General features: G+C 52.0%; 2 protein-coding genes across 3 annotated transcripts in view; both read left to right on the top strand.

The window, feature by feature from the left end:
* The window catches only part of DTX2 (deltex 2, E3 ubiquitin ligase), a 46,158-nt gene extending 31,818 nt beyond the window's left edge, over positions 1 to 14,340 (top strand). The window contains exons 6-11 of one of the 2 annotated variants that reach the window (XM_006859678.1): positions 3,404 to 3,544; positions 6,288 to 6,361; positions 7,239 to 7,397; positions 8,160 to 8,321; positions 12,626 to 12,715; positions 14,113 to 14,340. In XM_006859678.1, coding sequence (XP_006859740.1) covers positions 3,404 to 3,544; positions 6,288 to 6,361; positions 7,239 to 7,397; positions 8,160 to 8,321; positions 12,626 to 12,715; positions 14,113 to 14,340 — 854 coding nt within the window. The remainder of the gene's footprint in view (positions 1 to 3,403; positions 3,545 to 6,287; positions 6,362 to 7,238; positions 7,398 to 8,159; positions 8,322 to 12,625; positions 12,716 to 14,112) is intronic. The other variant, XM_006859677.1, reaches the window with a different exon arrangement.
* A 6,105-nt stretch (positions 14,341 to 20,445) lies between these two features.
* UPK3B (uroplakin 3B) lies at positions 20,446 to 23,922 on the top strand. The gene is made up of 6 exons (XM_006859830.1): positions 20,446 to 20,518; positions 20,622 to 20,771; positions 21,531 to 21,768; positions 22,784 to 22,863; positions 23,347 to 23,476; positions 23,796 to 23,922. The coding sequence occupies exons 1-6, from the start codon at positions 20,446 to 20,448 to the stop codon at positions 23,920 to 23,922; spliced, it is 798 nt and encodes a 265-aa protein (XP_006859892.1).
* Positions 23,923 to 27,480: the final 3,558 nt, after the last annotated feature.

Below are 27,480 nucleotides of genomic sequence, written 5' to 3'. Positions count from 1 at the left end.
TGTGACCAGTCTGGGTTGTTCGCAGTCCCCTCTGCTACTCCGCGAGTGCTGAGGTGGCAGCTCTGGGATGGGGGTTCCTGGGTGGAGACGGTGGAGCTGCAGGTTGCTGTGTAGGGGGCACTCAAAAGAGTGGTGGGCCTTTGCTGATGGAGGGTGATGCGTGCCATGGGAGTGTGGGAGTTCTGCACTGGATGGACCACGGTCAGGGCACTGGCCAACAGCATAACTAAGGGAACAGAGAGCCACAGAGAGGGCGAGACGGGGAGACGGGGACTGCACAGGCCACAGGGAGACCCATTAACCTCTGTCAGGGCAGAGAAAGGCACGTGAGCTAAGATGCAACTAGAAAGTTGCTGCCCCATGTGGGTCATCCTTTGGTGTGGTCATGTGCTGTGCTCACAGTACTGAGTGTGTGGGTGGGTGTGGTGGTTGGTGGTGGAGGACTTGGAGCCAAGGTTGTAACAGGCCTGGCCCCCCTCTTGTCTGCCCTCTGAGCGAGCTGGAGAAACACCCCATCTCTTGGGACATCTGCCTGGCCAGGCCTCGTGTACAATATAAAGCTTTCATACACACCTTTCTAAATGGATCTTTGGAGCCCTATTGTGGCACTGTAGGACAAGCACTGGACTGCTAACTGCAAGGTCAGCAGTTCAGACCCACCAGCTGCTCCTCGGAAACCCTATTTAGGGTCCCTATGAGTCAGAACAGACTCACCAGCCCTAGACAACAACAACAAAGTGGATCTTAAAAGTGATCTGGGTAAGCCCCGCCCCACCCCACCTTACCACCTAAGGATATCTAGTAGCACTTGTTCTCGGCCTGTTGTTTTTTAAAAAATGAAATTTTATTGTTTTCAGTGATGGTTTGCAGTTTAGGTCCCCGTTCATCAATTTCTAGACAAGTTGTTCAGTGACACTGGTTGTGTTCTTCACAATATGTGAGCATTCTCCTCATTCCCACTCTGCTTGTCCTGTTGCCGTTCTTCTAGCTTCCCTGCCTGCTTGTATCTCATCTTTGTTTTAAAGTTACCATTGACTGTTTAGTTTCATGTAGGTGAATTTTTCAAGGGACTCTGAACTTAACGGGGTGGTACTGTTTTTCAAGTCAGTTTGTCACTTAGCTACAGGGTAACCTCAGAGTGCATTTTGGTTCGAGGTTTGAGGAGTTACCTCAGCCAGTGCAGTAGGCCTGGGTCTTAGGACGTTTGTTAGGAATTGCACACTTCTGTGTCAGGATCCATCTGTTGTGGCCCTGAAGAGACCAGCTGGTAGTGGCAGCTGGGCACCGTCTAGGTCTTCTGTCCCAGGGCCAGTGGCCGTATCTGTGTTGACTGTTTGTCCTGTAGACACGCATCTTTTTAGTCTTTGCTTTCTTTCTTCTTTGCACACGGTGAGTGGAAAGCAATAGTTGTGTCGTAGATTACCACTGTTGTTGTTGTTGGGTGGCATCAAATCGGTACCAACTCATAGCTGCCTTATGCACAACAGAACGAAACACTGCCCAATCCTGGGCCAACCTCACAGTTGTGGCTACGCTTGAGTCCATTGATGCTGCCACTTTGCAAATCCATCTCGCTGGGGGTCTTCCTCTTTTTCTCTGACCCTCCACGTTACCAAACATGATATCCTTGTCCAACGACTGGTCCCTCCTGACAATATGTCTGAAGTAAGAGGAACCATGTGGTTATCAGATTCAGAACGGCCAGTACCAGTCCATTTCAGCTCACTAATGCCTAAGATAACGATGTTTATGCATTCCATTTCAGTTTTGACAATTTCTAATTTTCCTAGATTCATACTTTGTACATTCCATGTTCTGATTATTAATGGATGTTTACAGCTGTTTCTCTTTATTTTGAGTTGTGCCCCATCAGCAAATGAAGGTCCCATGGGCTTTTCTCCTGTGAGCTTTACTCCATTTGCGTCATCACAGTCAACTCCACTCTGAGGAGGCAGCTCTTCCCCAGTCTCATTTTGAGTGCCTTCCAACCTGAGGGGCTCATTTTCCGGCACTAAATCTGACAGTGTTTCTCTGCTATTCATAAGGTTTTCAGTGACTAAATATTCAGAAGTAGTTCGTCACTCCTTCTTCTTAAGACTCCCCAAACTAGGATGTAGGTGTAACTTTATGAACTATATGATGCTGGTGGAGCCAGACGTCCACAGAAAGCCAATCCCGGGAGGTGTTTTGGTGCGTGTTATTTTATGTACAGATGTAAGTGTCTGCAGTCACATCCATATATGCACATACATCTGTGGGTAAGCACACATGCAAGAGGACTTCAGAAAGCTCGTGTACAAATGGAATGAAAGCCAGTGGAGTTTTTCCAGACACTTGTTGAAGCTCCCTTGTGTGTGTATATATAACTCCCTTATATATGTAACTATATATACACATCCTTATATGCATACATACACATGTACCTGCACATACGTTTTTTTGCTGTTTCATATGTCGTAGCAGTTACCAGCAGGTCCTTCTTTCTTGTGTACTTTGTAGTGACACCATCTGTCTTTGCAGTGACTCTGCTTTAGAGGTTGAGGGCCTTCTGCAGGTTGGGTCCTCAGCTCGTCTTGTGTCCCTTGGCTCTTGAAGGAACCCAGAGGAGTGGTCTGCTATCTTGACATCCACGTGACTGAGGGATGGAGCCCTGGCGGCACTGTAGGATAAGCACTGACCTGCTTGCCACAGATTGGCAGTTTAAACCCATCAGCTGCTCTGTAGGAGAAAGCTCAGACTTTCTGTTGCTGTAAATATTCACAGGAGCATTGCACTCCCGAGTGAGGCTCAGCGTGGGGCAGTGAAGACCTGGGAGGGCTGAGTATCGGGAAACACTGAGCGCCCCGGCCCACCAGAATGGCTTGTGGGGTTTGCCTGGCCATCACTGGGCAGGGCTGGGGGGCTGATGTGATCCAAGAAGAAAGTCACAGCCTCTGACCTTTGCTGAAACAAAGAAGAGGTTTAGGGGACTGTAGGGACATGTAGTGTGGGGACATTCCCGAGGGACTCTTGGGATACCATGAGCTTCCCATGGCCAAGATGGAGTGACCAGCACGGGCCCCAGGAGACCCTGCCATGGCCCCGTCGTAGTTCTGTAGCTTGGCTGTCCCCTCCACGCCGTCCGTTCTGCTCTCCCTCCCTGCCCCTGGCACTGGAAGACACCACGCATTGCGCCCACTGGCTTCTCCTGGCGCTGTGGGAGTTGCTTCTGCTGACACCTGGGAACCTCCAGTCCTGGCCGCCTTGAGTGACTGGCTTCCCTGGGGAGGGAGGTTAGTGGGTCCTGATGACTCTAGTCGTACTGCCTCCCCAGACTCGGCTGGGCTTGTTGGTGATACGTGCTGAATGACCCCTTTTAATATCTCTCCCCCTCTCTGCATGTCTGATCTTGCACCCCGTGTAGGCATGACGAGTGTTCTGATGTCAGCCATTGGATTCCCTGTGTGTCTTAGCCGCGCGCCTCAGCCCGCCAGCCCTCCCGCCTCCTGTCTGGCCTCTAAAAGCCACAGCTCAGTTAAGAGATTGAGGAAAATGTCCATGAAAGGTAGTTCCCATTCACCGCTGCACTCTGACCTTCGCTCAGCCTCCTTCCAGTCTTGCTGTCTCGGACTCACCTGCCTTGGTGGCTCCTCCTTTAGCTTCCTGGCTCTTTTCTCTGTCCTTGGTCTCCTGGGGTGATGGGCTTCTGGCCCCTTGTTCCTGCCTTCTGCAGGGGTGGTCCCCGGGGGATCATTCCCACATCCGACCCAGAGTTCAGGTTTTCTTGGCATAATCTGAACATGGGGCTTGCTCTCGAGGACCCAGTGACTTTGTAGTCACAAAAGTGCAGGACGAGGCCTTATGCCGGCCACTGGCTCAGGAGAGGGGGGACAACTCTGTCCCCATCCACTAGGGTTAGTGTACATCTCAGGAAAGACCCCAGCCTTGTCTGGGCTCCTACTCCCCAGGGGCTCCCTGATGACCTCAGCCCTGCTCTAAGAGAGAGCTCAGGACCTCGGGAGGTGCAGCTGAGCGCTAACCCTCTTGTTGGTCATACGCTAGACTCTGAAGCTGCCTCTCAGACCTCAAAGCCAGTTGGCCTTCATGGGTGTGCCACATTGTGAGAGGGGCAGGACTTCAGGACTGCTTTCCCTGGGCTCAGGCTTGGCTTATCACGTGCTCTGTGCTCTTGTTCAGATAGTTCGCTCATGAGCTGGGTGCCCCAACCTGGCAGATTGATGACTCCTGCCATTGTGTGCATCAGCTGCTTGGACGCCCACCCCAGGGTGGAGGAGGGGCCCAGGGAAAGGCAGGGTTTCACGTATCCAGCAGTCGGGATGGGCTCCATGCGCACCCTTCTTACTCTACCCAGGAGGTGGAGAGGGGACCCGTGGATTTGCCCAGGAAGAACACAGGCCAGCTAACTGGTGGTCATCTAGTTGTGGTCACCTTTGAGAATTGGGCGAGTGGAAAGGTACCTTCGGTACTGGAAGTCTGCCAGAGTAAGAGTAAGGGCTACGCGGTGGGCTGCTAATGCGACCAGAGGGGGCCAGGAGCTAGGGTGGGCAGATGGGGTTCTGGGGTTCATGTGGACACTGGCCTGTAGTCCTCAAGACTTCTGTCTGTCTGAGGAGAATATCCGAGATCTCAAGGTGGCTTCTTGTTCTAGTGGTTATGGGGTTTTGATCTGGCTTTCTCAGCTTAGTGACCTGAGTCGGGGTCCTAGAAGCATGTGTGTGTGTGTGTGTGTGTGTGTGTGTGTGTGCGCGCATACGCGCGCGCCTTTACAGCTATAGCCTTTGGTATAGGAACCATGTTTCCACTGCGTGTATGTGTGTGTGTGTGCGCTTGCGTGCCTTTACAGCTGTAGCCTTTGTATATAGGTATAGGAACCATGTTTCCACTGCGCGCGCATGTGTGTGTGTGCGTGCGTGTACGTGCGTGTGTGCGTGCGCGCCTTTACAGCTGTAGCCTTTGGTATAGGAACCATGTTTCCACTTTTCAGACCAGGGGAATCTGATGTGACAGGATTTGGTCATCCTGGAGAGAGACAGGATGACTCCCCAGACTTCCTGGTTCCAGCACCAATCTGCCTCCCCTCGTGATGCACCTAGGGGTGCAGCTGTTGTTCCCTCTGGTTTCTATGCTCTGCTGCCCCAGGCTGATGGCCACTGACCTGTGGTCAGCCTGAGCCCTCTGGGTTTGATGGCAGGCTGAGCAGCTTCAGGGTGTCCCTGGGGGGCAGGGGAGGCACTTTTGTTACAGTCACCCTCCTGGGGCTGCACTGGGTCCTGGGCCCTGGGCCCCTCCTGCATGAGCTTCACTGCAATTCCCCCTGTTGCACCACTGCCGCTGCCTCTTTCCCACCCCCTCCACGCCCCAGCTGTGCTGATTTTCTGTCTCACTAACAAGGGAGAAGGAGGTGGAACCCCACCTGGCGTAGGACTGTCACCCTCCCATCTTCACACAGTGTGCAGAGGAAGGTGGGATGCGCCAAGAGGAGTTGAGGCAGGCCAGAGGAGCCCCTGACCCTGTGGGGCAGTTGGACACTCTTCAGCTGCGTCTTGGCCACTTCCCAGAATCCCTGATCTTGGTTAGTGATGTGAGACTGAGACTCCATAGTCCAGTCCAGGAGGAGTTCAGATATATCTCAGACCAGCAGCACTGACTTTGCCCGCATTAAACAAAAAGGGAAGACAGGCTCGAGCTCTGAGGGGCAGGGGCCTTGGCCTTCAGACTGAGTTTAGCCTTTTTTGCATGGGAGCCAAAACCACTCAGAGCTGCCCCCACTGGCCTGCTCGCCTCGCACTCCCAGCATCCTCTAGTTAACCACCCTGACTGAGCCCTGTGTTGGGGGCTGTGGGGCAGTTGCTGGGTACTTGGCCCATACCTGACTCCTCAGACTGACGGCTCTGGCTGGGATGTTCACACAAGAAAGATGCAGCCACAACCTGCCCCTGTGTTGTTGGTTTGGGTTGTTGTATCCCGTTCCTCCGTTCGCCCTCGGGCAAGCCCAGGTCGGTGGTGTGTGACTGGGAGCAGTTGTGGTTCGGAAGAGCTGTGACGGGTGGGCAGGGGCTCCTGGACTTCACAGGCAGGCTTGGGCGATGGGCTGGCTGAGCAGAGTTCTGAAGTGTTTGTACCGATGCAGGGCCTCTCCCTATGGCACGCTGGTTCCCATCTCTAACCCTCTGATGTTTTCTCCTGGCAGCTTGGACCGCTTTCTCTCTCTCTCTCTCGTGCCTCTCTGGTACCACCACATCCAGTCTGTCTGCCGGGGGACACCATTTTACCTTTTTCTCTCCTAGGAGGGACTCCAAAGCCAGAGCCAGAGCAGGTGCTAAAACACTTCACCGAAGAGCTGAAGTCACCACCAGATGAGGTGCGTGTCGGGGACAGGAATGAGCTGTTCCTACAGCTAAGAGGACACCTGGCCTGCTCTCCAACTGAGGGCACTTCCCAGGACCCCGGAGGTAGCCATGCATGTGGAGAGAGCTGTGGTCCTGAGCGGGCACTCCTCTGTGCAGCACCTTCCCTATGCCAGCCTCAGACTGAGGGCCTGGACACAGGATGGTAGGCGTGTCCAGAAGCCCCTCTCTCCTGAGCCCTGTTGTGGACCCCAGCACCCGTAGCTCCATTTGGGATGGAGAGTCCTAGAGAGCTGGTAGGGGGTGGTGAGTTAAAGGTCACTCAGGTCAACCCAGCACCTCAGCCTCTCTGCTGGCCTTCCTCCTGCAAGTCAAGGACAGGAGAGACAGCGTCGGGTTAGGAGAGGTTGGATGGAGACCATGGCGTCTCCCTTTTTCGCCTGCCTTGGTCCCTGTGCTCACTGGTCATAGTGGGCTGCTTGGCCTCCAGTCCTACCCGCACAGCCAATAGACAAATGGAATCGTGATGCGTCTTCCTACATCTGACCCTCAGCAGGGCCCAGCTCCTAAGCATGGCAACTAGAACCTGCCAAGATCTGCTTTCCTGCTTCCTGTTAGCCCACCCCACACCGCCGCTTGCAGACCACCTCTCCCTCTGCTTGGCCCCTTCCTGGCGGAGCCCGCTCTCCCTGCGTCCACTGCTGTCTTGGCCCAGGTCCTGTAGTGCGCCAGCCACTGGGCTGTGTCGTTTGTCTGTTTTGCACAGATGCTGGCCGCTCTCTGTGCTGCCAGCCCCCCGCACACCTGTTCTTGAGCTGACTTGCCCTGTGACCCGGCATTGAAGCAGGTGGCAGGCTGTCGGCGAGCGTGCCTGTGTCGGTCTCCCCTTAGGACTGCATCATCTGCATGGAGAAGTTGTCACTGGTGTCCGGGTACAGCGATGTGATTGACAGCAAGACCGTGGGACCTGTGGCTGTGGGCCGCCTCACCAAGTGTGGCCATGCCTTCCATCTGCTCTGCCTGCTGGCCATGTACTGCAATGGCAACAAGGTGCCGATGGGCGGGGGGACCTGGCCCTGTGGGGGCGGGGGATCAGCCACAAGAAGGCAAAGACAGTCATGGGCATAGTACTGAGATGGAAGCCTGCTGGCCCAGTCGTCAGGAAGGGGGACCAACTGGGCTGGTGACCCTAACCTTCTAGATTCTGGGCCTCAGACTACCTGGGTGGCCTCTGCCATCCGTGGATGACCTGCAGCAGGTGCTTCTGAGACCTGGTCTGACACCAGCCTCCCTCTTCCATCAGAAGTAGGCACTGGGCTGAGGAGGAAACAGGCTGTAAAAAGGGGAACATGCCTGGGTCCCCAGTCCAGGATGAGGGACTTGAGTCCATGCTGTTTCACATCCGAGCCCTCGGCTGCTGGCACTTGGCTACTCCCTTTAGTAACGTGGCTGCAGTGGACAGTGGTTGGGGGGACAGCATGCCTGGCCAGGCGTGGCCCCTCTGTAGAGTTCTTGTCTTGCAGCAGCCAGGCATTGCATTGAGATCCATCACAGGTTCTCTGATTGGTTTTAAACTCCTTAGACCGTGTGTAAGGGGCGAGGGAGTTTCCTACCTGAGACCTCACCCCTTTACTGAAAACTGCAGAGCAAGGTTTTGGTGCAAAATCCATGTTTACAAAGAAGCTATGAAATAGGGTCTTTTGGTGAGGGAGGGGAGGACTGCCTGGACAGGCCTGTAGGGCCATGGCCCATCCGTCCCATTGAGGCCGAGCCTTCAGTGTGCTCAGCCTGTTGCTGCCCTCCTCCTTTCAGGATGGGAGCTTGCAGTGTCCTTCCTGCAAAACCATCTACGGAGAGAAAACGGGGACTCAGCCCCGGGGGCAGATGGAGGTGTTCAGGTTCCAGGTGTGTCTCCCCGGGCACGAAGACTGCGGGACGATACTCATAGTTTACAACATTCCTCACGGCATCCAGGTGAGAGGCACCCTATTCCCACACCCTCACGCCCCAGCTCCAGCTCTCAGTCCCCTTTCAGGCCTGGATCCGGCAGGACCAGGAGGTGATAGTACTGGGATGGGGCAGGATCATAGGGCTGTGGAAATGGAAATAAATGGCACCAGCGTATTCGCAAGACAGGGAGAGCCTTCTGATAGAGGAGCCATCTTAGCTGGACTTGTATTAGGCAGAAGACCAAGCCGATACGCTGGAAGAGCGCTGTGCTGAGTGGCCAGATAACTGGGGAGGCTGTAGGCACAATGGGCATTAAGATACCCTCCCAACTGGCATAGCATGGAGCGCGGGTGTGTTACAGTGAGGACTGGCAGGACCCATGTTTTATGTTGTTTCCTTTTATTGCTGTTAAGTGTAGTTGAGTCCGTTCCGACTCATAAGGACCCTGCATAGGGTTTCTGCGGAGCGGCTGCTGAGTTAGAACCGTCTACCTTGCCATCTTGGCACCATACCAAGACTCTCTAAGTTTTACTTATTTTATTGCTGAGAATGTACACAATGAAACATACTCTAGCTAATTCAACAGTTTTTGCGTGTACAATATAGTGACATCGATTACATTCTTAAACATCCTCACCCTCCTTTTCTGATTCTTACTCTCTCATAAGCATAAACTCATAGCCCCTAAGACTCCTATCTAATCTTTCTAGTTGTCGATTTCATCACAGAATGATCATTATAAAAAGAATGTAATGCTCAACGCACATCTTTTTTAACTAGTCAAGCTAAATGAAGTATTGCTTGGTTTTAAGATGTCAGTTGATATTTTTGGTTTAAGGTTTAAAGATGATCTCAGAGCAGTAGTTCATCCATTCTCGATGGCTCTAGAAGTCTAGAGTCCATGAGAATTTGAAATTCTGTTCTCCATTTGCTCCCTTTGACCAGATTCTCCTGTGGTCACTTACAAGTTTTTAAGACTCCAGGTGGAACACAAGAAGTAGGTGGTAGAACAGAAATGCTGGACATGTTAGTAGGTCCATTAGCTGGAACGCCCTATGCGGCCATGGCCTTGAACCTCCAAACCAAAAAAGCCAGTCTAGCTCTTCTTGCTGACGCCTAGGGTATCGATCTTTATGGGTTCCATTTCACTTTTTAAAATGTTTTATTGTGAATTACGTGATAGTTTACATGGGAGAACATTAGCTTTACATTCATCCTATCGTATATCGTTTCACTGCCATGGTTACAGTCCTCTCCATACATCATCAACCATCCAAAGGGTATACCCTGCAAGCCTGCACCCCAACCCCACCCTGGTCATACAGCTCCTCTCCCTCTCTGGGTCTTAAGTCCCCAACCGCTCCATCTCTCCACGTCATTGTCTCTGCCTCCATCTCTGGCATCACTGTTTCTCTGGGTAGGGTCCTGCTCTCCGCTCTTCTCCCTTGATGGTCCCAGGGACCTCCACTTCTAGACTGCAAAGTCAATCATTCCCCTCCTTTTGCTACAAAAATCTACTATACATTTCCAACCCTCATAGTCAGTCCTGATAGTAATTATTCATTATTGTACAAGAGTCTTATCCTCATCTCCTTTCATCAGCCCCGTCCATTTCACTTTTGGCAACATCCAATTTTCCTCTATACATGCCACGTTGATTATGAATGGATATTTGCGTTTGTTACTTCTCATTTTGCATTGTGCCCCATCACCAAACGAAGGTCTTGACAACTTTGCTCCATTCACGTCATTATGGTCAACTCGATTTTGAGGAGGCAGCTCTTCCCCAGTCATATTTTGAGTGCCTTCCAACCTGAGGGGCCTTTCAGCCCTGTGTCTGACAGTTTCATTACTGTTCATAAGCTTTTCAGTGGTTAGTCAGAACTAGCCTGCCTCTTCTACTTCCTAGTCTGACTTGGTCTGGAAGCCCACTGAAACCTGTCCGACATGGGTGACCCTGCTGGTATTTAAAATACTGGTGGCATAGCATTCAGCATCACAGAAACATGCAAGCCCCCACAATAAGAAAAACTGACCGAAGAGTTTTCATCTGCTAGAAACATTTGTTGTTGTTGTTAAGTGTCGTTGAGTCGATTCTGACCTGTAGTAACTCTGTGTAAGGTTTCCAAGGAGCAGCTGGTGAGCTTGAACCACTGATCTTACAGATCAAACAACTTTGCAGTCTGACACTTTAGTCCACAGCCCCAGAAGCATAGTTGTTGCCAAACTTTGGTGTCCACCACTATCCCCCACCCCTTTCTTAGAATGGGAGGAAAGAAACTTTCTTTACTGAAACGAGATGAGTTTTTGTTCTAATCATTGTTCATTTAGAGTCCCTATAGCTGTTTCTTGGTATTATTGGCAGCCATAGGTTTATTTTAGTTCAAGATTGTACTTTCTAAATACTCAGGCCACTAAACTAAGATACAGTGATGGCTGGACAACTTGTGAGTCATAGTTGGGTTCTTTCTTGAGAGGATTTCTTTACTGTGGTTAGTATCAGTAAGCACTCTTGTGCTTGTTCCAAAGTGTAAGGCAAATGTTCTTCATTGCTATAATGAAAATGACTAGTCTGCATTCTGTACTTTGGGCATAAAAGATATACTTCTCTCCAAAAAAAAAAAAAGGAAATAGTTGAATTGGCGTTGTCTGATTCAGTGGCACTATAGATGGTGGTCACACTTCTGTTTGTTCTTCTGTAGGAGAACTCTAGCTTTTTCCCATAGGTAAACTCTTGCTTACCTATGAAAACTCATGTTTTAGCTCAGACTTTAAAATTGCAAGACAGGGAATATGAGCATTATAATTATGTATTTTACATTTCAAAAAATGTTTAATTTCAAATGTTGTATCTTTGACTATTCTTAAAATAATTATTGAAATTCTTGAACACACTTTGAACGAATCACCAGGGACATCTGCCTTGTTGCTACCAGAGCCCACCCTGTAGAATGTTGCCTATGGGTGTAGTCACTGCTCAAGATTCCTGCTTCTTAGCCCACAGCTGCCTCTGCAGGTCTCAGCACTACAGGAAGGGGGAGCAGACAGACCAGAGCTAACTCCCCGCCAGCTCTATCCTGTTAGTTTTGGAGGCCTGAGCTGGAGGCACACTGGGAGGCAGGAAGGGTGATGACTGTTGCTCAGGCCTTCTATGACCCTCTGTAGTAGCCTTGCGACCAGCAGTGGCAGGTGGAGGTGCTGCTGGAGTACTCTGGCTGGAACTCCAGGGACGCGGAGTTGGTTTTATGGCAGAAGCTTGGGTCTCATGTCTGTACAGGAAGGGGCGATAATGACTAGGGAAGGAAAATTTTTCTGCGGCTACTACCCCAGTTTACAGCAGCCAGTGGCCCATGTGGCTGGGGAAGAGGCAGGAAAAGATGGGAGACCCGATCTTTCCCTACTGTCGGCAACTTGTTGATTCGTTGATTCTTGGCTGTCTACGGCGCCCTGCTGCGTTCCTGTTTGCCTGTTTATCATTTCCTTACTGTAATTTCTAGGAAAGCATTAGAGTGGTATTTGTTTTTCCCATAGGTAAACTCTTGCTTACTTATGAAAACTGTCACCATCTTAAAAGATTCAGGCCCTCTGTTTTTAAGAGCCAGACCCAGACCCGGACTAGGAATGGTAGGGTGGAACCTGGGTGTCGGAACAAGACAGAAACCCAAGCACCGGGCTCCAGGGAGACATAGATGGGGGAGCCCTGGCCCCTTGGAGCTCCTTCCCCTAGCCCAGTTGGTCTCAGAGCCTGGAGCAGTGGGGCCAGTTTGTGGCAGGCGGGGTTTCAGTTTACCAGTTCTGTCTCATCAAATGTGTTCCCCCTTTCCTCCACTTCTCTTTAAGGATCCCAGTGGTATTGAGCCCATTCCAGACAGGGTCCAAGCCCACATGGGGGGTCACTGGTGTGGCGGAGGGCAGGCAGCATGCTCTAGCCACTGTTCTAGCCCCTCATCTTTGCAGCCTGTTGCTGCTATCTCTAGTACTCCAGCCCCAGGCAGTGCCGAAAGCCAGGAGCAGCCCACCAGGGAAGGGAGGGGTGGGATCTGGGTGCCAAGAAAGACCCTCCAGCCAGGCCAGGATCCCAGCGCCCTGGGAGAGTCAGAGAATTAGGACAAATTCCATCCCAGCCTCTGAAGGGTTTCCATTGTCACCGGGAAAGGTGGCTGTGGGTGGAAGGTAAGGTTTACATGGGATCTTTGAGGGACTGGGATGTAAGGTGGGGTTTTCTGGATCCGTTCAGTGTAAGAATGCACTCCAGCCAGGAAGGCCAGCCAGGGTCTGGGCTCTCTCGCCAGTCCCTCCCATGACTGGTCTCTGTGCTCCTTCTGCAGGGCCCTGAACATCCCAACCCTGGAAAACCGTTCACTGCCCGAGGGTTTCCCCGCCAGTGCTACCTTCCAGACAATGCCCAGGGCCGCAAGGTAAGGCCCTGCCACCAGCCCATGGCGAGCGGAAGCTGACTTCTGGTTATTGGGCCAGAGTAGACCCCTGTCCCTGGGAAGGTGCCCTGTGCCAACCACTTGGGAAGGGAACAGAGCAGGCTGGGGCTGGGGTGTGGGAAGGACCTTGGCCTGGCTGTTCCTCTGGCTCTCCTCTGGGCTGTAACTTGAGGAGGAACCCTGTGGGCAGGATGGGGCCCTTGCCATCCTGCTGAGGCTTTAGGTGCTGGGGATACAAGGGAGAGTGAATTGTCTTTGGACCTGCAGAGTCCAAACCCTGGGCGGGGACAGGACTATCTGTCTCTGCTCCAGCTGAGAAGACTTCTCTGTCTTCATGCTCTGTGATTTTTCTGGCCACAGATGCACGGTTCCATGGCCATTGCCCACCGTTACAAGGACTCCCTCAAATAGGATTGGTTCCCACCTCTAGTATGGCTTCATGTTAACCCATATAATTTTCAAAGACCTTGTTTGCAAGCAGGGTCCCAGGTACCGGGGTTGAAGATGTTATGTATCATTTTGGGAACACAAAATTCAGTCCGTAACAGAGATCCCTGAACTTGCCGAGTGAGGAGGAAAGAGAATCTTCCAACAACCTGTGGGTGGGGTTGTGGGCCCTTTAGCAAATCAGGAGAGCGTGGCAGCAGAGGCTTGGGCTGGACGGGAATTTCTAGCTCGGAGAAGTCCAGGGAAAGGAAGGGCATGGCCACCGTAGGCTGAGAAAGCGGCTGATGTGCGGAGTCTTTGAGTGAAGAGCCAGAGGAAGGCAGAGGCTCACAGCCTGAAGATGGGGCTAGGGCTGCCAACCCCCCAGTGCCCAGGAGTTTGGGTTTTACACTAAGCTCGATGTGAAGACTTGAGGTGTGGAGGAGCAACAGGAACCTCTGCTTTTAGATTGGAAACTTGAAGCTTGCTGTGGTGGGGGGTCCTGAGTGCAGGCAGAGGGAGCAGTGAGGAGAGGAGAGGCTAAGAGGCCTTGGTTCCACTGAGGATACAGAGAGGAAGCTCATCCAGGAGGAGACAAAGGAATCAAGCGTGGCTCCTGGGGGAGAGGAAGCTGGAACCCAGCATTGTGTCTTGAACAGGTGGAGTGTGAGGTCTTCCTGGGATGTCAGATAGGCAGTTCAAGTGTGTCGGACTAGAACTAGAGACTGGAGACCCCCATGTGGTGTTCATGCCCAGAGGCTGTAGTGGTCACGAAGAGGAGGAAGGTCCAGCCCCACCTGTGCCGACGCACAGCAGGCACTCATGGGCAGGGAGTGGGGGCTCGAACCACTTTCAGCAGGAGGGGAGGCTGTTCCCACCCTGCTGCCTCTCTGCCGCTGTCCCCAGGGCTACCAGCCTAGTTCAGCTGGCCTTGCTCCCTCCCCTCCTCACAGGTCCTGGAGCTCTTGAAGGTAGCCTGGAAGCGGCGACTTATCTTCACAGTGGGGACGTCCAGCACCACTGGCGAGACCGACACCGTGGTGTGGAACGAGATCCACCACAAGACCGAGATGGACCGCAATGTGACAGGCCACGGCTACCCCGACCCCAACTACCTGCAGAACGTGCTGGCCGAGCTGGCTGCCCAGGGCGTGACAGAGGACTGTTTGGGGCAGCAGTGACCACCTGCCAGCCTGGCCCGCCCACCCCGTCTCCTTGGTGGCTGCCCATTCCTGATCTCCACCTGGGATGGGCAGGCAGAAAGGTGCCTTTCCCAGAGGCTGCGCGCCAGCCTACCTCCCCTCCTCCCTCTGGGCAGGGGTCTCTGCCGAGACTGGGCAAGCCTGGGGAGTTACGCTTGAATGGGGAGGGGTGCCAAGATGCAGCTACCTCATGCATAGGGCCCCTCTGTCCTGCAGAGGGCTGTTTGGGGCTCACAGTGCCTGGGGCCTAGGGCAGGGTCACTGAAGATTGTCCCATCCCCAGCCAGGGATGGGAATGGGTTCTGGGTCAGCTTCTCATACCTCATATTTTATTTGCAATAAATGCCCAAATCAGCAGACCTGAGTGTGTGTGTGAGTGTGAGAGAGAGGAGGCCAGTACACACTTGTTGTGCAGCACCTGCCACCACTGCAGACAGCCGTGGAGCAGGGACGGCCCCCCACAGGCTGCACAGGGGGGGATGGCTCTGGCCTGTACTGCGGGTACCCCCCCACAGTCCCCACCCCCGCCATCCAACAACTCTGCCACATCGCACCATTCCAGAAGAGCCCCTGGGGTCTGGTCTACAAAATAATGTTCACACTGGGCAAGCATTGCTGAGTTTCACAGATGAGGAAAATTTGAAGGGCACAGTGCTGTGACCCAACATCAGGTAGTAGAATCTGGCCAGAAATGATCTCAAAGCGCCAGTTCTACTGGGCACTCTTGAAAGGGAGGCCAGTCACAAAGATACCCAGCTATCAACAGGGTAAGGCCAACACCTTGCTCTGCCTGAGAAGGGTTCAGAGCTGGAGCTGGAGCGACTGATGGCCATGTTCTGCTCTGTGAATTAGAAGTAACCCTGGCATTGGTAAGCCTTCATTAAAAATACAGTGTGTGCCATCACGTTGCTTCCAACTCAGTGACCCTGTGTAGAGCTTATGAGGGGCCGTTGATGGGTGTGAGGCGGTGATTAACATTTCAGTGCTTGCTTTTTTTTTTTAAAGCTTTTATTGTGAATTGAGTGATAGTTTACATAAGAGAACTTCAGTTTGCAGTCATTGTATTGTATTTCATTACAATGATTATAATCTCCCCCATGCATCATCATTCAACAGTATTTGCTTCTATTCCCTCTTTTTGCGGAAGTGGTGGTGGTGGTGGTGGTGTACACAAAAAACACTCAGGAATATATAATCATTTAAGCAACCCAAGGGCACATCCTTCTGCAAACCTGCCTCCTGGCTGCCAGCACACAGCCTTTCTCTTTCCATGAACCTGGAGTATCTCTGGTGTCACTGCTTCTCTGGAGAGGGTCTCACATTCCGCTCATACTCTTCTCACCTGATGGTCATAGTGTCCTCTGTTACTGGACTGAAAGATTAACGCCTCCCTGTTTTTGTTACAAACTTCGCCCTTTACAGTTGTGACAGTCACAATTAGTCATGATAACAATTACTTTTGAATCATGAGACTCCTATCCCCATCTCTTTTCACCAGACCCATCTAGACAAGATGAAAACTTTAATGGGGATTCTACCTTCCCCCTCACACTGAAACGAAACGCCCTCTAGAAAACTTGTAAGCCAGTCACTTCGTGCCTTTATCGCCCCCACCCCCACCCCAATGTCTTACATTGCCTGTCCCTATCAACCCTATGTACAGAGGGGATAGGTTTGATCCTTGATATGAAAATTCCATTCCTCTCAGTTTGTATTTTTGGCTACTACATCCATAAGTATTGGTCAAGTTCATCAAATTGTAGCAATTTATACTTGTTTAACAAATTTCTTTTTCTTCCTCTAGTTGAGTTCTTAACATCAAGCTATCGAAGCTTAGGTCAAATGGATACTATCTGCAAGTTTGGGCATTCCTTTGCATCTCCCCTCTCAGTGCTTATCCTATAGTACGTATCAGGACTGTATATATATATGTATGTGGGGCAGCATGCCTGTAAACTTGTTGCAAATTTTCAATGATTTCAGAAAATGGCCACTTGAGTTGTTCAAAATGGAATTTTAGCCCTCACCTCAGTCATTTTTTCCCATGGCACAAAGTTTTTATTTAAGGTAGTTTAACAAGGCTGACATGAATCTATTACTGAGAGAACTTGTCTGCAGCTATCCACTGATTGCAGAAACATGCTTAGACAGATGTTGGAAATTAACCAGCACATTAGGACATTGAACCCTAGTAGCAATACCTTTGGGCTTTCCTTTATATATTTAGTGGCACTGTGGGTTAATGAGCTAGACTGCAAAGTTGGTTTGAACCAGAAGGTTAGTGGTTCAAACTTACCAGCTGCTACTTGAACACCCTGTACAGGATCGCTCTTGGTCGGCACTGACTCGATGGCATTCATGAACAACAATCTAGAATACTTACATACATTGTATACTAGACCATTGTGGTGTGGTTTTGTAGGATAAGCACTGGGCTGCTAACCACAAGGTTTGCAGTTCAAACCCACCAGCCACTCCTTGGAAACCCCCTGTAGGGTCACTGTTAGTGGAACGAACTCCATGGCACTTAACAGTATCCAAAATATCTGAACTTGTACAATTAAAAACAAAAAAGGAAACATGGTCAGGAGTCTGAATAAACATTTCTCCAAAAAAGGTAAAAATAGACAAGCACATGAAAAAGTGCTCAACATCATTAATCGTCAGGGAAGTGACAAAACTACAGTGAGAACCACTGCACACCCACTTGAGGTGGTACCCTTGAGGCGGTTCCAACTCCTCGGGACCCCAAGCACATAGAAAGAAACACTCCTGGTTGTGTATTACTACGCTGGAACTCCTCGTTGCCGCCACTGTGTCTAGTGCAAGAACCAGGAAGGTGAGCCCCAAACCAACGGGCTTGTTACATGAGCCGTCGTCTGGTCGGTTCCGACTCATAGTGACCCTGTGTAGAGTTTCTGGGACGCGACTGCTGACCTTACAATTCAAACGACCTTGTGGTCCAATGCGTAAGCTTAACCAAAATGCCTCTCTAAATTAAAATCCACGTTGAATCAAGCTGTACCTTGGCCTAAAATCTGCTGTTGCTGCTCTAAAGAGAAATTAACTTTAAAAAAATTTTTTAAAGACTTGTGAATTAAGGTTTGCAAAGCAGATCATCTGTCTTCTATGCAGAGAGTTCAGGTTTTTGTAAAAGTTTTACTGCTTATTGCCCAAAAGAAGAAAGGTGTCAAGATTTCAGCTGGTGCAGGGAACTGGCGCCCAGGGAACATTCTTCCAGGACAGATCGCCTCGTTCTTCCAGCAATCCACTGTGTATTCAGAGTTCTTCCAAAACACTGTAATTCAATTTCTGTGATTCTTTGGTCTTCCTTGTTGCAATGTCCAGCTTTCTCAGACATCTAAGGTGATTGGAAAATACCATGACTTCGATCAGATGCCCCTTAGTCCTCTAAGTGAGTTTTGCTGTTCACTTTAAAGAGGTCGTAGCATTATAGCCTTATACCTAGCTGTGTGTTGAATGAACACATCAGCTGATGAATGAATACACAGAATGTCATTTATCTGTACAATGGACTGCTCCTGAACCATCAAAGGAATGAAGAGCTGGTCATGTGCCAACAAGGATGAACCTTGGAAACGAGCTAAGTAAGAAACCAGGCCCACGAGACCCTTTCATTACACACAGGCAGTCTCCCGACAGCTGACTTGGAGATGTGTCCTTTACTGGTAACTGAGCTCACCCAGCCACACAAATCCATCACAATGACTTTGACTTGATGCAAGTGCTTCTACACCTTTGCAAAAGCTTCTGGCCTTTTCTTGCATTGTTTCTAGGTGCCGTCAAGTGGGCTCCGACTCACAGTGACCCCTTGCACAACAGATCAAAAGCGCCATCCTTGTTACACTTAAGCCTATCACTGCTGCCACTGTGCCAATCCATCTCGTTGAAGGTCTTCCTCTTTTTCTCTGACCCTCCATTTTACCAAGCATGATGTCCTTCTCGAGGGATTTACCAAGCATGATGTCCTTCTCGAGGGATAACATGCCCGAAGTCTTGATAGCCCAAGTCTGGCCACTAGGAACTCTCCAAGTCTCTTTGATCACTAAAAGCCCCAAACCAAACCTTCTGCCATTGAGTTGATTCCAACTGTGAGTGTGACCCTATGTTGGGTTTCCGAGACTAAATCTTCATAGGGAGCCGACAGCCCTTGGAATGGCTGGTGGGTTTGACCTGTGACCTTGTGGTCAGCAGCCCAATATCTCACCCATAGGGTCACCAGGAAGGCTAAGCAAGGACCATATGCACCTGTTCCAACTTAGATGCACATTTGACTTAAAGACATACTTAGGCAATGATCTCCTTCATAATCCGAGGACTGCCTGTAATGTCTACTGCTGCCTAGGGTTCCCAAGTCTATAACTTTTTAAGAGAAGAAACTCATCTTCCTTCTGCAGAGCGGCTTGTGGATTCAAACTGCTGACCTTGCAGTTAGAAGCCCAATGGGTAACCCACTAGGCTAGCATGGATATGAAATACCTAGACTCCAGAGACAGGAAGTAGGTTAGCAGTTGCCAGAGGGTGGGGGAGAGTGGATCTGGTGTCTCTTGGGGTGATACAAATGTCCTGGAATATTTGGTGATTTATAGTAGTCTAAAACCTTAACTTAAAAAGGAACTGATTTGTCTTGTCAGTTTGTCCTACTGTGGTGGTTTTACGTGTTGCTGTGATTCTGGAAGCTATGCCACTGGTATTTTAAATACCAGTAGGGTTACCCATGGAGTCCTGGTGTGGTGTTGCAGGATAATGCACTGGACTGCAAGGTCGGCAGTTCAAACTCACCAGCTGCTCCATGGAAGCCCTATACAGAGTCACTATGGGTCAGAACCAACTCAACAGCACTTAACAATGACAGGGTCACCTATGATGGACAGGTTTCCGCTGAGCTTCCAGACTAACACACACTAGGATAGAGAGATGGACAACTGAATATTTAGTCACTGAAAACCTTATGAATAGCAGTGGAACACTAATCAGCACCAGATTATTGAATATTGAAACATGATGAAGAACACCAGAATATTGTCAGATGTAGTGCCAGAAGATGAGCCCCTCAGGTTGGAAGGCATTCAGAATACGACTGGAGAAGAGCTGCCTCCTCAAAATTAACAGTTGGCTGTGATGATGCAAATGGAGTAATGCTTTCGGGACCTTCATTTGCTAATGGAGCCCAACTCAAAATGAAGAGAGATAACTGTGAACACCACAGTGGCAGAAGCAATGGGCTCAAGTGTATCTGTGAGATTGGCACCCGGCAGTGTTTCTATTGTTCATAAGCTACAAGGTCACTGTGAGTTGGTACCGACCCGATGGCACCAACAACAACAAAAGGGCATTTGATAATAAGTGAATTGTTGTTATTAAGTGACATCAAGTCAATTCTGACTCATAGCTACCCTGTATAAGGTTTCCAAGGAGCAGCTGGTGAGTCTGAACTACAACTTTCCGGTTCAAACCGACCTTGTGGTCTAAATCATTCCACAGCACCACACCGGGACTCAGGAGATCGCAATAAAATACGTACGTAGTACCCAAAGAAGTAATGGAAGTGGACAATTTGTCAGCTATGAAGGATTTCGCTGATGTTTGAGTCCAGCTTCTTTGAACAAGGGAGCTGAGGAGCCCAGGCTGCCCCAGAGAGAAGGGGTGTGGCCTGGAGATGGCCCCTGATATCCCCGCTCCCCAGGGCCTGGGTGGGGATAGGAGACCTGAGGGAGGCTCCTGGCATCTGGAGCGCAGGAATCTCATGCATGCAGCCCTGACCAGCATTCCCCGGGGCTGGCCCCTCCTCCCCAGAGCTGGGAGGTCTGGTGGGGCCCAGGTCTAGATATTGACTCGGGTGCTGGGGAGATGGGGGGGTTGGGGGCTGGGCATACAGACCACTCCCTCCCTGGCCACACCCACTCCCCTGCGGTGGGGACCCCAGAGCATTTGGAGCTACAAGTCTTTCCAGCCAGAGGTCAGCCTGGCAGCCTGACAAACCAGCTCTTCTGGGCTGGGGGCGGGGTGGCAGGGAGGCCGCCCAGGCTGTGGATGTAGAGAGCTGGGTGCTGGCTTGCCAGCATGGGGCTCCTCTGTGGTTGGCCGTGGTTGCTGCTCCTGATGTTGGGCTGGCTCAGGCCCAGCAAGAACCTGGGTGAGTGGGGTCCTCAGATGGGCTGGCCACCTGCTGAGTGTCCCCAGAGATGTCCATGCTTCCCTCGGTGGCCACCACTCACCCTTGTCCCTTGTGACTGCAGAGCTGGTCCCCTACACACCTCAGATAACAGCCTGGGACCTGGAGGGGAAGGTCACAGCCACCACGTTCTCCCTGGACCAGCCGCGCTGCATCCTCGACGGGCACGGCCAGGCTAACGACACAGTCTGGCTGGTAGTAGCCTTCAGCAATGGTGAGTGTGGGTGTGGGCCTGAGTCTGGGTGAGATGGGAAATGCTGGTCAGGGCTGTGTGGACGCCCGGGTGACCCCAAGTGCTGCCTGGTACCTCTAGGAGGAGACATCAGGGCTGGAAGGGTAAACAGGACTTTTCCCAGCAGGAAGTCAGTGGGAATGCAGAGGCTGAGGCAGAGGAGTTCCTTTGGGAGTTGGGTGTGGATAGGAAGTTGGGCTCCATCCTGAACAGGCTCCTCATGTTGTGTACCATCCAGTCGGTTCCAACTCATAGTGCCCCTGTATAGGGTTTCTGAGAGCAGCTGGTGGGTTTGAACTGCCAGCCTTGCCGTTACACCAGGTGGGACCGAAGCACTTTAGTCCTCAAGGTGACATCTTTGCTATTTAACACTTTAAAGAGGTTCCATTGAGTGCCACACCAGGGCTCTATAGGACTATTGTTAAGTGCCATTGAGTTTATTCAGACCCTTTAGCCACCCTGTATAGGGTTTCCGAGGAGTGGCTGGTGGGTTTGAACTGCCGACCTTACGGTTCAAACTGACTTTGTAATCCTGCACATTATCCTACACCACCACACCAGGACTTCTAGAGGGGGGCATTCTGATATCTGCCTCTCTGGACCCTGAGGGAGCAGGGGTGGGGGGGTTGCATGGAGGGCTGGCAAATTAGATGGGAGGTAGATGAACACTGACCCACCATCACTAGGGCAGGGCCTTGCCTGTCCCCTACACTCCCATCTATCCATTCCGTTATTCTGTAGCCTCCAGAGATTTCCAGAACCCGAGGACACTGGCTGAGATCCCCACCTACCCCCGGCTGATGACCAACGGCCATTATATGACGCTGCCCCTGTCCCTGATCCAGCTGCCCTGTGTGGATCCCATGGATGGTGGTGGCAGCGTGCCCCTGCTGCGGGTGGGCAATGATGCTGGCTGCCTTGAGGACCTCCACCAGTGGCCCTACTGCAACGCCCCCCTCCCCAGTCCTGGGCCTTACAGGTAAGTGGCTCTCCCTAGCACCTGGGATAGGGGCTGAGCTTAGGAGCCAAGATTACCCTTCACAGCCTCCTACCTAACAGACAGACTGCAGGGGAGGAGTGCAAGCCCCTCCTCCCAGAGATGGGTGGGCAGAATACAGACTTTCCAGGAGACCTGAGAAGAGGTGGCAAGGGGCTAGAGTCAGGGGCATGCAGAGCCAGTCTTGCCAAACCCCTTCCTTCTACCAGCAGATCTGAGACTGCTTAGTTTGGGCACAGCCAGGTAGGTAAGGGCAGAATTGGCTACCACCCCATTTTACAGACAGAGAAACTGAGGTGCAAAGTGCCAAGTGGCTTATCAAGGTCAAGGGTAGAGCTGGGAGGGAAGCAGGTGTTCAGACTAAGGTTGCCTGACCCTGGAGACCAGGCGCATGTATCTGGAAGAAGCCGGAGCAAGGGAGGAGGCTGTGCAGGGTGGGGCAGGGGCAGAGCAGAGTCCTGAGACCGCCTTCCTTTGCCCTCTCACCCAGACTTGCCAGCTCCCTGGTCTCTCATGACCACTCCCTGGCAGCTCCAGTCTCTCCACCCTGCCCCCAGCCCCAGCAGTCACCAGAGACGGTTACCCTTAGAGCCAACCTGAATGGGCCCTTAGATGCTCAGAAACTTACCAGAACTTCTGTCCTGCCCCTCTCCCTGACCTCACCCTCCCTGGCTCCCCCAAATCAGCATGTCTTCAGGGAAGCCCAGTCCTAAGTGCCCCCATAAGTCTCCTTCCTTCCCTGCTGACTGCGTGTGACATTTAGCATCAGGGGCGCCTTAAATCACAGTGCTCAGCCCAGCAGAGCCACAATTCAGATGGATGGGGCAGCTAGTAGAGGTCACTGTGGTCAGAGAGGTGGGACTAAGGCCCCGGAGAGAGTCGCTATGCCCTCCCACCACAGACTAGACCAGAGGCCAGACTGGAGGGCACCCTGCCCAGGGGACTGAGACATCTGAGGAATCCCACCCCTTCTTTAACCCTCTCCTCTGTCCCTCAGCGTGAAGTTTCTCTTGATGGACCCCAGCGGTTCACCCAAGGCTGAGACAAGGTGGTCAGACCCCATTGCTCTTCACCAAGGTAGCCTGGGGAATTCTGCTTGCCTCTCTGGTCAACTTATCACCTTCTACAAAACAGACCCCAAAGCCACCCACTCAGCAGCACCTTTGAGTGCAGAGTAGAGGCCCTGGGTCAGTCCTTTCCCCATGTTGCTAAGTGTTGGGTGCCAGGCCCCTGCCCAGGCTCCTGAGGTTCCTACAGGGAGCCAGCCCCATTGCCAAGCGTTGTTCTGGTGGGAGAGAAGGTAGCCAGGAAGAACGGAAGCCCCAAGCATGATCTAAAAGCCAGAGATGGGGTGGAGAGGCCTGCTGAAGTGGCTGTCAGGGGTCTCACAGGTGAGGGCAAGCAAGTTTGTCTTCTGAAAACCTGGAAGCCAAGGGCACTGCTGTCCTGCACAGGACCAAAGTGGGCCATGAGACTGGAATGGTGGGTGGCCAGGGCTGAGCTGGACACATAGCTGGGTCCAGGTTTGGGGGGGAGGTGCCAGCAGATGTGTGTGTGCAGGGAGGACCCCAGGCTCCATCGACATGTGGCCAGGGCGGCGAAGCGGAGGCATGATCGTCATCACCACCATCCTCTCTTCTCTGGCTGGCCTCCTACTGCTGGCCTTCCTGGCCGCCTCCACCATGCGCTTGTGAGTGAGGACACCCCTGTACCCCGTAGGCCCTCCCTTGCCCGCCAGCTGCACCTCTTCTTCCCACACTGTGGTTTTAAGTGAGGCAGCCCAGGAGGGAGTGAATGGACAGGGACGGGACTCCAGTGTGTCCTTCTCCTGGACCTATGTTTTTAACTCTGAGCTGATAACAGGGTAGTCAGGGGTTTCCTGGAGGAGGAGGCCACCTGTGGATTCTGGAAGGGAGAAGAGGGGAGGCTGCAGGATGAGGGGTCTGCAGGGCAGGTGCGGGCCGACCTCACCTACTGCAGAAGCACAGCCTGGCTTCTCTCCCCACCAGCTCCAGCCTCTGGTTGCCAGAGGAGGTCCCATCTCCGGAGCAGCTGCGCATTGGCTCCTTCATCGGGAAACGCTACATGACCCACCACATCCCGCCCAGCGAGGCCACCACGCTGCCCGTGGGCTGAAGCCGGGGGGAGGGTGATAGGGTGTGCAGTGCTCCTTCCAGCCCCAGGACCCCCCCAGGCCTCTACACCCCATCACACTGCCCCCAGCTGCCTGCAATCCCCTCATTAGTGCCCTGCCTCCCTGGCACCAAGACTGCGTCCGGTGAAGGTGAAGATCTTGTGGGCGGGATCTGTCTGAGGGGGATACTCCTGGTTCCCGCCACACGAACAGTTCACACACTTGTCCACCCACTCCACAAACACGTATTGAGAGGTTTCCAGAAAAACAGCTCCTGACTTTGGACCTCAGATGACTTCGTGTCCAGATGTCATGTTATTGTTGGGGAGGTTATGCTCGAAGATACCCTTGGGGTCACACCCACTCAGTCACCCCAAAGGAGCCCCTTCAGTGTCCTTGTTTGGACCCTAGGGACTGATCTGGAAGGAAATGATTTCATGTTCAAATCCCCCAAGCTTTCATAGGGCTGCCGGGCCGGTGGGTCCCACCATCGCCACACGGGGGCGCCAGTACTCCGCTACTGCTGTATAGTCCGCGCACATCCCCATTCTGAAACCTGTTGGCTGGTGGCTCTCTGAGTATGCTCCGGAGAGATCAGAGCTCCTATCTTGACCCGGCCAGAGGAATGAATAACTTTGCTATTGCTAATTGGTCAGTTGTGAGCCATCTAAACACAGATGCAACCTTTTCTAAATGGGAGAAACCAAAGCTCAGTGACTTACCCACCTCCTATAAAATCCACCCTGTGCCCTGGGATCCCGCTCTGGCCCTCTAGTCTGACCATGGCTCCCAGCCACCAGCAGGCTGTCCCTGCCTTTAGAGGTGAATAAATGTGGTCTGGCTCCTTTCCTGTTGTTCCTGGTTCTGAGCTGGGAGCTTTCACATGGGGAAACCCAACCTGTCTTCACCGTGTTCTTGCTTAAGACTCTGCCACCAGCCCAGGCTCTCCTGAATGCCATCCCTACTTGTGCCGGGGGTATCCCTGGTAGGACAATGGTTAAGTGCTCGGCTGCTAATAGATAGATGCTCCCAGAGCATCTCTGGGAATCGGAATGGACCTGACAGCATCCAAGACAACCTGTGCTTTGGAAGTCTGCTTTCCCAGAGAACCCTGCTCACCTGTTACACAGCCAGGTGGGTTCAGCAGTGTGTCTCTCAGAAAGATGTGCTCCAGGGGCCTGGCACTGGAGGGGTAGAAGAGGGGCCCACAGGTGCTTGTTAAAGGAACCCTCCCAGGGTCCAGGGGTCAACCAGGGGAAGGAATAGCCCCAGAAAGCCCTCCATGATGTCCTCAATTGATCTCACTTAGGGGCCCAGGGCCATTCCTGAGGGTAATGGATGAGGAAGGGCAAATGGAAGTTAGTCAAATAGAGGGGCAAAGGAGACCAGGTGTAACAGTCCTGCCCCCAGTGGCATGGACAGTGACCGGGAGGCCAGGGAGGGGAGGGCTGGCCTGTTCTTCCAGACAGACAGAACCAGGGCAGACATAGAGGGTTGGAGAGGAGAAGATGGATTCTAGAACTATTCTGGAGGGGACCAGTGGAATTGAGCCTTCTCTGATGTGGACAGTATCTAAGGTGGGGATGGGTGCAAATGCAGGCACGTTAATTGGGTGGGAGTGCCCAAGGACTGGGACAGGAGAGCCAGGACTGAATGTCCCTGCAAAATGCTCTTCAAGTGACCACGCCCCCCAGCTTCCTGTAGAGCAGGTCCTCAGAAGACGTGACAAGGGGGGGCGCCATCTTAACATCCGTGAGTTCCACAAGAATATGAATAATTTGTTAATATTTTACAAAGAAACATAGCCCGAGCAACCGGGCTATGTTTCAAACATAGCCCTGTGACCTGATGCTGGGGGCTCTTCCTCAGGTGTGCTGACAAACAAAGTCACGATTTCACAAATCACATAAAGAGGGCAACCGAACCAGGTCATGGCAAATCCGAACATTTCTTCCAGGGGTCATGCTTGAAAACCCGGACAGGTACACTTCAACCCTGCATGGACCAGCTCATGACAACTAGGAACAGGGCTCACAGTGACAACCACTTTGTGTGTGGAGACTCTTTTATTTTGACATTTTCTCCAGGACTGTATTTGGGGAAGTGTCTTGAAATCCATTGGCCCGTAACATAATGGCTCGGTGGTTAAAAACAAGTTCATTGTTAAAAAGGAGAAAGAGCGATGATGGAGATGAGTCAGAGATGATTCATGTGGCCTCAAATCAAAGACATCATATTGGAAACCAGGCAGTGGGACCAACAGGCAGCCCTCCACCCTCTGGGCTCACTTCCCTTCCTCCTTGTCTCTGGACCATCTCTTTCCATCACTGTCATAACCCCCAGGCCAGCCACCTCGCTCTCTTACAGGACGTATCCAGTTGTCCCCTCACTGGTCTCCCCACTTCCGTTCCTGATCCCACATCCACTCTCCTCAGAGCATGTGAACCTAGTCACATTCCATCCGCTGCTCACAACCTTCAGGGACTTTCCTTCCATCCCTTGCTCTCAGTAGCACCTAATGGAGGGGGGAGACACTGTTAGAAGCGGTGACCCCAAAAGGGCCCATGGTGGTGGTGGTAGCAGCTGGTGGGCTGGTGCTCTAGGGAGAGGGGCCATTCATCACCCAGTGTGGTGATTGTCACTCCCACAACCACCAGGGGAGTCCAAAGGCTGACCCCACACATGGGGACTTAAGTTGTGAAGTCCCCACCCTACTGCAGGAGGACTTCATCTTCATCTGCAAAGACTCTATTTCCAATCAAGGCCACATTTCTGACTTAGTTCTCTATAACACAAACACCACTTGGGGGGTGGGGGTGGCACTTTAACAATTTAAGTTTAGTGTCTCACAGTTTAGGAGGCTAGGATGCTGGATTCAGCACCAGCTCTGGAGAAATGTTCTCATCTCCACATTCTGGGGAATCATCACATGACATCATTATCTACTGCCATGACATCATTATCTAATTGCCAAGCATGACTTCATTATCTAACTGCCAAACATGACATCATTATCTAACTGCTAAACATGACATCAAGGAGCTCTGGTAGCGTAGTGGTTACAAATCGGGATGCGAACCTCAAGGCAGTTCAAAATTACCAGCCGTTCTGCAGGAGAAAGATGAGGCTTTCTGCTCCCGTAAAGATGTGCAGCCTCGGAAACCCTGTACAGGGTCGCTATGAGTTGGAACCGACTCCGTGGCACATAACAACAACAAACATGACATCATTATATAACTGCCAAACATGACATCATTATCTAACTGCCAAATCACTAAGAATTGTGACCCAAACAAGCAGACGGTTCAGACCTGGCCCCCACCCTGATAGAATGTCTTACTCACAGGGGAGGCACAGCTGGTGACTGGATTCTCTGAACTTTCTGGTCCTGGCCCTCACCCCCTCATGCTAGAACCTTGACCACCTTTCTGGGCTGTCTGCTTCCCTCTCCTGTTGTGAGTGAAGCTGGGAGCCCCTGCATCTACATACATCCTTGTCTTCAGCTTCTCTTCCATCCCACCCCAATATGGATCCTGGCCTGGATGTCTTGGGACAGAGAC

This window comes from Chrysochloris asiatica, unplaced genomic scaffold (genome assembly GCF_000296735.1).
Source record: "Chrysochloris asiatica unplaced genomic scaffold, ChrAsi1.0 scaffold00034, whole genome shotgun sequence".
Taxonomy (NCBI): domain Eukaryota; kingdom Metazoa; phylum Chordata; class Mammalia; order Afrosoricida; family Chrysochloridae; genus Chrysochloris; species Chrysochloris asiatica.
Note: the sequence above shows the minus strand (reverse complement) of the source record. Positions and strands in the feature narration are given on the sequence as shown.

What these genes read in the sequence shown, in the direction of transcription:
- UPK3B (XM_006859830.1), top strand. Translation starts at nt 20,446, where the DNA reads ATGGGGCTCCTCTGTGGTTGGCCGTGGTTGCTGCTCCTGATGTTGGGC. An exon ending in CCCAGTCCTGGGCCTTACAG is followed by an intron (nt 21,769 to 22,783) that starts GTAAGTGGCTCT and finishes TCTGTCCCTCAG; the next exon opens with CGTGAAGTTTCTCTTGATGG. An exon ending in CCCCATTGCTCTTCACCAAG is followed by an intron (nt 22,864 to 23,346) that starts GTAGCCTGGGGA and finishes GTGTGTGTGCAG; the next exon opens with GGAGGACCCCAGGCTCCATC.